The following is an 11,596-nucleotide window of genomic DNA, read 5'->3' as shown; positions in this document are numbered from 1 at the left end:
GGACTATGATCCTATATTTTTCGAATTGTTCGTCGACCAAAAACAGGTTAGTTCAGTTTTGTTGGTGTTGTTTGTTTTTTGATATGTATAGTCTTTCTTTTTATTTTTGTCTTTAGGTGTTAATTTGAAATTTTATGTGATTATCTTTTGAAGTTCTTATGGTTTGTTTTGTGAGTTATAATTTTTTGTATTTAGTTATGATTTTTGTACTTAGCTAATTGTTAATTCTTTAAAGATGTCTTTAATTTCTTTTTAAAGTTGTTTTTGTTTCTATAAATAGATTAGTGTTGTTAAAGATGATTTTTGTATTCGAAATTATGATTCGGTTTATGTAAATAGACTTTGTTTCTATAAATAGATTACCATTATATTTTTTTTTAAAAACAGTGGTTACTTCCATTGCAGTTATGGATCATGAAAACAACGCTCCTTCGTTGTTAAAGTTGATTGGGGACTATGATCCTATATTTTTGGTATGTTTCTTAAGTTTTCAGTTTTGTGCACACAATAAGTTATTGCAACTTATATGTTTTTTTTTGTTTCGATTGATAGGAAATACCATATGATTTTGCAACCTTAGTGTAGGGAGAACAACTTTCATATGTCAATGTCTTAAAATTATTGATGATGATTTATCCTGAGTCATTGAGTTATAATTTTTGTATTTAGTTAGTTGTTAATTCTTTAAAGATGCCTTTGATTTCAATTTTAAAGTTGTTTTTGTTTCTATAAACAGATTACTGTTGTTAAAGATTATTATTGTATTCGGAATTATGATTCGGTTTCTGTAAATAGACTTTGTTTCTATAGATATATTACCATTATATATTTTTTTAAAACAATGGTTACTTCCTTTGCAGTTATGGATCCTAAAAACAACTCTCATTCGTTGTTAAAGTTGATTGAGGAATATGATCCTATATTTTTGGTATGTTTCCTTAGTGATTTGATTTTTAAATTTTAAATTTTGAAATCAATCATTATTTTAAATTTAAATTTGAAAGTTTTCCATTAATGTGTTTGATTTTAAATTTCGAATCTGTAAATTGAATTTAAATTTGAAAGGTTAGACTTTCCTAATAAGTTTGCTTGATTTACGGGATTGGATATTAGTGATTTGATTTTCAGATTTCAAATTTAAATTTTGAAGTAAACCATTATTGTGTTTGATTTTAAATTTTGAATGCTTTGAAATCCTAATGTTTTTTATGAGATACTTTGACTATATTATTTGTAATTTTAGGGATGTGCTTTTATTTTGATTCATTAGGTGTTTATTTTGGATGGTCCAGAGTTTTTGGCTGCAACTATGTTGGACAGAGATATGTTTGCTATTGCTGTAAATTGGTACCATGTCGGTTGGTTTTGCTTGGTAAGGTTAGACTTTCCTAATAAGTTTGCTTGATTTACGGGATTAGATATTAGTGATTTGATTTTCAGATTTTAAATTTTAAATTTTGAAGTTAATCATTATTCTAAATTTAAATTTTGAAATAAACCATTATTGTGTTTGATTTTAAATTTTCAATTTCGAAGTCAATTATTATGTTAAATTTAAATTTGAAAGTTTGCCATTAATGTGTTTGATTTTAAATTTCGAATCTGTAAATTGAATTTAAATTTGAAAAGTTAGTCTTTCCTAATAAGTTTGCTTGATTTACGGGATTGGATATTAGTATACTTTGTTTATTGGGTTTTAACTAATAATTTGATTGACTCGGTTGTTAGATTTGTGACGATGCGTCGGACAAACAACATTGGGAAAATATACAGCCTTGAGCCTTGGTAAGTTAACACATTAGTTAAGGTTATGATGTTTTTTCATGGCACCGACACATTATTGAGTAGTAGCGCATTAGGTTAGTGATATTAAAATTTGTGCCTTGAGAAATTTTGTATATTGATTGATGTTTGAAATTGATTGTGAGGTCTTTGATTGTGCATTGTATTGCTGATTGATGTATGAGATTTTGTTGATTGACATAAGGTATTAGATAAGATGTGTTTGAAGTTGTGAAGATGAATAAGTGAGACATGTGTAGCAGATATTAGTGATTTTCAGATTTTAAATTTTAAATTTTGAAGTCAACCATTATTTTAAATTTAAATTTTGAAGTAATGGCAATCTGAATCTGATTTTTTTCGTGATTAATATCCGCTTGAGTAACCCAATCTGAGTCTGATTTTTTTTCGTTAATGATTCTGGTAAACTTTCCCGATTTGGGTTTTCTGCAAGGCTAATCATCTAAATTAATTTGTTATATTTATGGTTTACCATTGCATAAGTTAGTATAATTTGTTGACAAAGTTTTGTTTTGTGGGATAGTAGTCATAAATTGAGTAATATTCAAGGTTTATGTGTTTTTATTTTGATTCATTAAATAAGATGTGTTTGAGTAATATTCAAGGTTTATGTATATATGAGATTTTGTTGATTAGCATAAGGTGTTAGATAAGATGTGTTTGAAGTTGTGAAGATGAATAAGTGAGACATGTGTAGCAGATATTAGTGAGTGCACAACACATTAGTTAGGGTTTTAAATTATTACTACAGGTTAGTGATGTTAGAGATTGTGTTTTGAGAAATGTGTAGATTGAATTATGTTTGTGTTTGATTGTGACACCTTTGATTGTGCATGAAATTGCTGGTTATATGAGATTTTGTTGATTGTAGACAAATAAGTTTGAACAATTAGATTCACATTTAAGTATAAAAAATGAGAGGTTGTTATAATCTGAATTATATTCTGAACGAAAAAACTGAAAGGAAAAGGAAAAAAGAATAATTTAACACAGAGAAAACAGGATAGAGAGAGAGAGTTGCCACATTTTTAAAACCAAAAAATATAAGGTAACCATGCTTCTAAAATCTACTATACTTTTTAATAATATTTTATGGAAAATGGACTATATTGGGTAGGTAGTCAAACATGGTTTTTAGGGTCAAAACGGCTGTGTTGGGTTGACTTGGGACACTTTTATGAAAAACTTGATGTTTCTGACCTTAATAAACCATTTTTGTAGATGACCAATGTATATCTCTATTTGAGGAATTCTCCAAAGATCCAGAGCCGATTGTTTCATAGAGCTGTGAAGTTGCGTTAAACATACTGGATTTTGAACGATCCGACAAACCATTCGAGGTACTTGGAAGATTAACTCTCTTATCTGGGTGGTTGTTACAGGTTTAGGATGTTAAATGATTTTGGATGTACTCTGCGATGTCGATGATGCAGAGATGTTGGTGAAGCTCAGGTTAACAACTTCATGTGTATATTTTAATGAATAAAGTTTGTGTTGTTTATATTTTCTAATTTAAACTTTTAATTAACTTCTAAATTTAATTAAATGAGTTTGTTTTGCAGGTTCGAACAACTTCATGTGTATATTTTATTATAAAAAATAAAAGTTTTTTTTTGTTTCATGGGTCGTTCAGAGAGGCAAGTTTCTGCCTCCAGTTCTTGCCCGAAGTTTCTGACCTTACTCGCAACCCATTGACTACAACTTTCAATTCAAAACAATTATAAAAAAATTACGTTTGAAAACATGTATTTTTATTTTATTTAATGACATAACTCGATTAATATAAAGTAAATTTTTCTACCCGCGAAGTTCGCGGGTGATAACCTAGTACCTCTACATATCAAAACATAATTATAAACCATGCAAAAGTATAAATAAAAGATGTTAATATTACGTAAATGATATATCTACATATCAAAACATAATTATAAAGTTTATTGTTGCTTTAAAAAACTATTTTTCAATAACCCTTGCACTAATTATGCATATTTCTATCCATGTTTTTTTGTCAAACATTGTGGACAACGGTTTAGTCTTCATGGCACCAAGCCATGAATCCGTTTCAGAATACGATGTCGCTTCGTTCTCTTCACCACGTGCAGATTTTTACATCGCAAGTTTAAATAAAAACGGCAGGTTGTATCATTAGAGTTTTGAAGGTTCAAGTTAGCCTTCTTTTGAAAGTTGGCTCGCGATGCTTGCTTTCAACATCCGCACCGCTTCTTGCACACCATCCTGAAAGTAGCACATAGTTAAATGGAAGTGTTTGACTATTAGTCAAATGATTAAATTAAAATACCCTAACAAATAACAAAGTAGAGAAATCTTGTGAACCAAAATCAATGCTAACATATTTCATTTCAGTCAGTTGATATATCTTTATTTTACGAGAGAAAGCATTACCTCTGAAGCCAATCGTCGAGAAATCTGTAAGGCGTTTGATTTGACTTGAGAAGATAAAGCGTAACTAATCGCTGTAGTTAGAGCACCCGCAGCTTCCTTTATTGTAATCTCGTCATCTTCGTCTGGGAGCAATTGATGTCTCTTGAGGGGTTCTGGTGAAACTCCAAGCCAGAACATCCTCTCTGCCCAATAAAATTGATCCAGCATAAACGGGCACAATACCTGCGTATTTCATTAATCATTTGTAACAAAATAAAAATAAAAAGTGTAGGTCCCTCGGAGGTTGAGGTTAAACCTATTCCTTGTTATGTTTAACACACTAGCAAGTGCGGAATCCAAGCTAGAGTGCAAACCGTAGTTTAGATGAAAGCAAAGATTACAAAGAGAAAGAGTAGACAAGCAATATATCAAAGTTTTCTCTTGTATTTCAGTGGACACGGTTACAGCCCTTGACCAAACTGAAATGCTCTCTTACAAGACCTTGGGTTCACTCACAATGCTCTCACAATATCTTTCTAAGTGTCTTCTATGAAATGAACCCCAACATGGTATATATATACCATAACAGATAACATGCACGAAGGATGATGAGTTCTGGTCGAAGGATCATCTATCGACCAGAATGTCCATCGAAAGACTCCGAAGGATCCATACATACCTCGAAGGATGATATATCCTTCGAGGTCCATATGTGTCCATCGAATGATGTCTTTCGAGGTCATCGAAGGATACAATCCATCCTTCGATGACATCCTTCGAAGCATACAATATCTTACACATAATGTTGACTGTTTGGCCAAGTCAAACCAGGAGGATGGTTGACTTGGTCAAACATTTAGTCAAACACTTAAACAAATACAACAAAAGACGTAAACACGACAGACAAAAGACATCATTTTATACATTACAAAATACAGACAAAGTACAGACACAAGTGCACCAACAAACTCCCCCTTGGCTGTAGCTTTGTCTCGGTCTTCGTGTCTTAAGTCTCTGACGTCCTTTCCACTGTCAAATGATGTGATGACCATGCACTTCCTGCGTTGACCAGCAGATTGAAGCAGTACAGGGCCATCTTTTGAAACTTCATAGCTTGATCTCGATCCCGAACCAGGTAGTTTATCTCATGATCCTTCAGAACAATAATATCCGATCTGGACATGTTAGTAATCCACATCGGATCTATTATTCTAAAGTTCTCCTGATTATCTCTGAATAGGATCACAGCTTCACCAGTATCCGCGTCATAAACCCAGCAGCGGAAGTTTCCAAGAAAGTCGGTCTTCATCTTTAGCAATGGTATCTTCTTCATCACTTTGGGAGGATCATACACTAACCGATAGCGAGCGGTGTTTGTTTCTGGATCAAGTGTAAACCTGATCTGCTCGTATCTGGGAAACTGTGGCTTGTACAGAGGATCCTTCCAACCCCTTCTCCTTTCCAACCTGATTTTCTTAGCAAAGAGATCCACCATCTTTTCTTCGTCTCGATTGATAACATCTAGTTGAGCTAGCACTGCAACATCATAGTACGGAAGTGAGAGAATACTGAGGAGAGTTCTGAAATGCTGAAGACCAGTTTCTCTTTTCACGACCATGCAGTGAAGTTCCTTGACGAACATCCAACTAATAATGCGACCCCGAGCCCGATTCTTCTCCAGCCTCATATAGTTAACCTGGTCCAACGGAGCGAGCGGAGGAGGATTCCTAGCAAGGAAATCCGCTCGCCATTCATTCACTGTTTTCTCACGGTTTTCTTGAGCTGTTGGTGAATCAGATGAAAGATTGGCGAACTCTGCAGTCTTTTCAGCCACAAAATCATCATCCAGAGCATTCACCTCCGCATTGTCCTTTCCAACATATACAGGACGTTCAGGATCAGAACTGATGAAGATTTCTTCAATTGTAGAGAAATCAGTTTGATCCTGTTCCAACGGAGTAGCATCAATCATACTCACAGCAACTTCATCCAAGTCAGTCAAGATCAGTATTTGTTCATCAGACATTTCAGAAATAAACTCTCCCTCTTCTAGCAATTCACCCGTGACAGGATAATACTTCTGAGAACCTGAGGATTCAAGGAAATCTGCAAATGTTTCTGGTTCCAGACTAATCTGTTCAGGCCCTGTAGACGTTTCCAGTGTTTCTGTCTGTTCTGATGGGCCAGTGGTAGCTGTTGGAGGAGCAGAAGGAGTGTCTTGAGGTGTACCAGATCCACCTGCAGCACTGGATGCGGTTGCACCGGAACCTGAGGCAGTTGTTTGATCTGGATTAGCTGCATCATCATCTTTATCATCCTCACGCCTTGAGGGAACTATCCCTAAGGTACTGCACCTCTCACTCCATAATGTACCAACCTTGGAATGAATCTTGTTGAAGTTTGCATACATGGGTTTGAAGGCTTCCATTAGTCTATCATCACGACTACTGACCTTTTCCCTTAACGCTTTTGCCTGAGTCTCCAAGTTAGTACTATGCCTTTTCATAATTTCGACCTCCCTATCTCTTTCCTTGTTTGCCTGTTTTAACCTTTCAATTTCCTCGGCCTGTTCCTTGATCTTGATATTCTGAGCTTCAACAATTGAACACAGCTGGTTGTGTGCCATTACATCTTGTTTTCGCTGGACACGATATTCTTCAATTGTTCTTGTGTGTCGACCAACTATAGAACCCAATTCACTGACTTGTTCAATCAGGAATTGTATCTTGTCAGCTTCAGAAAATCCAGATAAGGTTTCTGCCAGAGTTGGCCGCGAAGGCTCAGGTCTTGAAGAACCAGACTAACCAGCCTGACCCGAAGCGCCTGTAGGACCAGTAATAGTGAGAGGGGGTCGAGCATGTGTACCTGAGGTGGGAGTTGCAGGCGGCTGTTGATCAACAGTCACCGTGCGCGTCCCAGAGGACCTCTGAGGAGAAGACATTAGCTCCAGCGTCTCTTTTTCAGTCAATTGATCACCAGAGGGAGGAAACTGCTGCTCAGGAGCAGATGAAGGCTGAACAGAAACTGGAATAGAGGAATCACCAGCAGCTTTCTTTGATGAACGAACATTCTGCCTTTTTGCCTTCCTCTTCTTAAGAAAACCCGGAGAAGTAAGCGTATAATCTTCATCTTGGTCAGATTCTCCAGTACTACCCGTCTTCTTTATACGCACAAACCGGGGGTTCCCGCGTTTATCAAAGACTTTCTTCATCCCTGGAGGAGGAGGATTATCATCCTCAGACGATGAACCACCATCACCCGAACCTCCTTCCTCATCAGAAGATGAGCTGCTTTCATCAACTAGCTTTCTTGGCTGATCTACTTTGCCTTTACCCTTGTCAGTCGCAACAGTACCAGACTGACCAGCATCACCACCTTCTCCACCTGTACTACCACCTGTTTCAACAACCACAGTACCACCATCACCACTTGCACCAATACTAGCATCAGGATCTACAAACAATCCCTGAACGTCTTCTGCAGCAACATTGACATCAACCTCAACACGTGTTGCAGCACTAGAACTGCCAGCTGACTTCCTTGTTGCTTTGATTCCATGTTTAGCCCCGAGCTGCGTATCAGCCAAAGCGATTAACCTTGGCTCTTCATTATCAGAATCGCTCGCGTCTCGACGCCATTTGTTGTGCTGCGGTGCCTCGTAGTTAGGAATATCCAGATGACCAATAAGTTTCCTAATTGGGTCCGATTCCTTATAGGCGGCCATAGACTTGAATATCAGCAGAGTACGCTCATTCATTGGATTAACAGGAAGAACATCTGCCTCGGCTTTAGCAAGATCAGGAATCTGATCATCTATCATCATCTGCAGAAACCTGGGATATAACCAGAATTTGGTGGATGTTCGCTGTGTTGCAGACGGAAGTGGCCTTCGAGCGTTTTCCTTCAGATTGTCGAAGATATACCGAGATATGTTGAACGGCTTGTTCAGAATCAGCGCCGTAAACAATCCAGTCAAATCGATCGGTGACAGATCATACCCAGAACGCTTGTTGCTTAGGCAATGAATAAGAATATGCAACAGGAACTTGTATCGAAGCGGCATATACTTCTTGTTGATCTGATTGGCAAGAACGTCGTCGCTGTATTGCAGCCTCATCAGTAACCCCCGCTGACATTGTAAATCTATAGAAGTAGGATCTTCCGGTTGATCTCCAAGCCGTAGACGTTCTCTGATAGTGTTTTCTGTTATAACCACGGGTTTTTCAGCAACTGTTGCCCTGATCACTTCCTTATTCTCCACCGTTTCAATCACAGCTGAACTCCAAAACGCCTTGATGTGCGACTGATAGGCAACGTGCTGTGTTGTGATAGCATAATTGATGCGCGCCCTATGAAGATACTCCATGATTCCAGTAAACTCCGGACTGATACTCCCTTCCGGTTGTAAATATGCAGCCATGTTATGTCTAGATTCAGACATAGATTCAAGCTCCGATTTCACCTTCTTTGTTGGCTTTGCCCGTTCCTTTTTCGCTACTTTTGGTGCCATTTCTGTTCATCAAACATAGACACGTAATAAGAAAAAGTCAAACATTCAACAATGGAATTCCACACTTAGAAAATTTTCAATTTCTTGAAAAATTCTAAGTGTTGAACTCTTCGAAGGATCCGAATATCCATCGAAGGATTGAATCATGGCACGAAGGATGGCAATCTGTTCGAAGGATGTTAGTCATCTCGAAAGATGTCACTTTTCTTGAAGGATGACAACCTTATCGAAGGATCATCTTTCGAATAATCAAGAATTTTGAAAGATGTCTTGATCATTCGAAGGATTGATCAATCGAAGGATGATCCTTCGAGATATCTAACATCTTTCGAGACTCAACTCGAAGGATGTTGTTCAGCACATCTATCGAGGTGATGAGTCATCATCCTTCGCTTTTATCTCCGGCATCACTGTTCAACGGCGAGTTTTCCGGCGGTTATAGTTTAATTCCAGTGATGTTTCAAATGGTTTTTCAGGTGTGTTTTATGACAAACAAGAATAACATCAACCCATTTAAACTATTACCATTATCAATTTGACCCAAAACCGGACATGAACACACACACATGCTATTGATTTTGACCATAAACCCACTCCATTACTCTGTTTTACCCAACCCAAAACTTGACATCAAGATTCCAATCAACCATGTTTCATCTGACTAACACCGATGATCAACAAACCTAACACTAATCGTTTTCCAATACATTGAATATAAAAACCATTTTATTCAAGATTTCAAGAACTGAAAATATGAACAATAAGCATGATTAAAATGAAGTTTTTATAAAGTTCTTGTTTGTGTTAATGTTTGTTATGAACATATGATCATCCTACCGTGTTTGAAAAAGAATCCTGATCTTAACAAGTTTTAGAGAAATTTCGGCAGAGGTTCGAGAAGATGAGAGGGTTTTGAGAGATGGTATTTTGAAACTGATAAGTGCAAATGAAGAAGAAACCCTTTTTATACCCTGACCTCGAAAGTCCAACTGCCTCGAAGGACCCAAAACCATTCGAAAGATATAAAGGTGTCTCGAAGGATGATCTTGGGCTCGAAGGATCCCTATTTGGCTCGAAGGATCCAGATATTTGAAAGATCTGGATCGAAAGATACCAGATATTATGGAATCCTTCGAAAGATATCTTTCGACCTAAACAATCTTTCAAAGGATCTGGTCAACTCGAAAGATCAATTGGTCAAAACTTTCGTTGACCAGAACATCTTTCGACTGAGACAGTTGACTTTCATTGACTTTCTTGACCATCTGATCTTTCGAGGGCCATTGCTTCCTCGAAGGATCAGATTTCCACCAACACTTTGGATTTTTTTGGGAATTTCAATTTAAACCCTTCAAATTTTGGAGGTTTTCAGAAATGACCATTTTGAAAAGTTGTCCGTTATGAAGTTCTGCAAAGGTTAGTTTTATGAAGTATCTCGGCTTGTCAGGTATCGGATCGAGCACCAACATCAGTTAATCAAAAATAATATTAAATTGAAAATCTTTTTGGATTTTGATGTTTGATAAAATGAAAGGCAACAATTTAATATCCTTTGAATGTTATCAAACGACATCACCGCTAATGTGGTGCTGATATGCACCAAACGACAAAACTGTTTAAAATAAAGCAGTAAATAAATATGTACAACACAACAATATTTTTGCGAGTTTCTGGCGAAGAGAATCATATCAGCTTGCGGTCTTTTGTCAAAACACATTTCCTTTTAAAATTCTTTTACAGAAGTTGATAAGTATTCTACCACAATTACCGATATTGTTATCCATTTAAACTCAACAATCAAGTGTAATCATAATACAATGAGATACGTTTAAGGTATGATTTATACTTACCGACCGGTGTTCATCCACTCACGACACATTCCCGTATCAAGGTATGCACGAGAGTTCATCATACTGGGGAGTATACCATTTATCATCCGTTTTTAACGTATATATTTACAATGTGAACAAGTCACTTATTTGAGTTTGAAAACAAGCCCTATGTGATAGAATCACTTATTGATGAGGAACTTGATTTTCGATGCATGAGGGCACAGGAGCAAGTCCGTGAACAGGTCAGTACTTCCGTACAGCAGAGAGACGAACTTGACTCCCGGATAAATGTGATATTTTATCACTTATTTTGTATGGACATGTGATTGTTTATCACTTATTGAGGTCGAATGCAGTATGAAATATGTACACGTATGTATGGTATCATGGAAGAACTTAGACTTTGTCTTTTATAGAAACAACCATGATACCCAGATGATAAACAGCATAAACCCCGAATATCTCAGAACCTCGGCAATCTATCAAACGAAATTTCGGTACCAAGACCATATGCCAATGAGCGGTTCCCACGCGGTTTTCAGTCTGTTATGTTTATATCTCCTGTATATTTTAAAATGATCGTGAGTCTACCGGTACATCATTAGTAGAGCTACTTATCATTTTCCTTTCTTTTGATTTCTAGAAACATATTTCAACCGACCTCTGATGTAATATCACTTTCCCTTATATTACCAAGAAACTCATTTTTGTTTTTCTATTGTTTTTGTGTTTTTCTGAATTTTCTCCCCCTTAAATGCAGAAAGTAAATAAATTAAAGACATATTTTTGTATTTTTGTGGTTTTTCAATGTTTTTGTATTTTTCTTGAAACTTTCTCCCCCTAAAATTCAAAAATAAAGTAAAGTAAAAATATTTTTGGATTTTTGGTTTTTAGAAAAATATTTACAAAAACGATTTCCTGATGTCGGTTACTCTTGCTTCACCTTAATGCCGTTTACCAAAAGTAAATAATCAAATCTTGATTTATCAAATGCTTTGGTAAAAAGGTCGGCACGTTGGTGGTCGGTATGAATATGAACCACATCGATAAGTCTCTTTTCAAAACAATC

At 36.3% G+C, this 11,596-nt stretch overlaps 1 protein-coding gene and 1 long non-coding RNA gene across 8 annotated transcripts in view; one reads left to right on the top strand and one right to left on the bottom strand.

The window, feature by feature from the left end:
- Nucleotides 1–1,304: 1,304 nt before the first annotated feature.
- LOC118483742 lies at nucleotides 1,305–3,545 on the top strand. Of its 2 annotated transcripts, XR_004871303.1 has the most exons (4): nucleotides 1,328–1,377; nucleotides 1,729–1,785; nucleotides 3,025–3,255; nucleotides 3,366–3,545. It is a non-coding gene; the product is annotated as an uncharacterized LOC118483742 (long non-coding RNA). The 2 variants fall into 2 exon arrangements; XR_004871304.1 differs by lacking the exon at nucleotides 3,366–3,545 and having other exon boundaries at nucleotides 1,305–1,372; nucleotides 3,025–3,283.
- Nucleotides 3,546–3,716: 171 nt separating this feature from the next.
- Nucleotides 3,717–11,596, bottom strand: part of LOC110888325 (sterol 3-beta-glucosyltransferase UGT80B1) — a 25,716-nt gene continuing 17,836 nt past the window's right edge. For 4 of the 6 annotated variants that reach the window (XR_004871302.1, XM_035979278.1, XM_035979277.1 and 1 more), the window contains 2 exons: nucleotides 4,207–4,428; nucleotides 3,717–4,038 (listed from right to left, as the gene is read on the bottom strand). Coding sequence is in view for 5 of the 6 variants with exons in the window: in XM_035979278.1 (XP_035835171.1) it covers nucleotides 3,970–4,038; nucleotides 4,207–4,428 (291 nt within the window). In the remaining variant the exon portion in view is untranslated. Of the gene's footprint in view, nucleotides 4,039–4,206; nucleotides 4,429–5,282; nucleotides 8,698–11,596 lie in introns of those variants that run through there. The other 2 variants (XM_035979275.1, XM_035979280.1) reach the window with 2 other exon arrangements.

This window comes from Helianthus annuus, chromosome 11 (genome assembly GCF_002127325.2).
Source record: "Helianthus annuus cultivar XRQ/B chromosome 11, HanXRQr2.0-SUNRISE, whole genome shotgun sequence".
In the NCBI taxonomy this organism is placed as follows: domain Eukaryota; kingdom Viridiplantae; phylum Streptophyta; class Magnoliopsida; order Asterales; family Asteraceae; genus Helianthus; species Helianthus annuus.
Note: the sequence above shows the minus strand (reverse complement) of the source record. Positions and strands in the feature narration are given on the sequence as shown.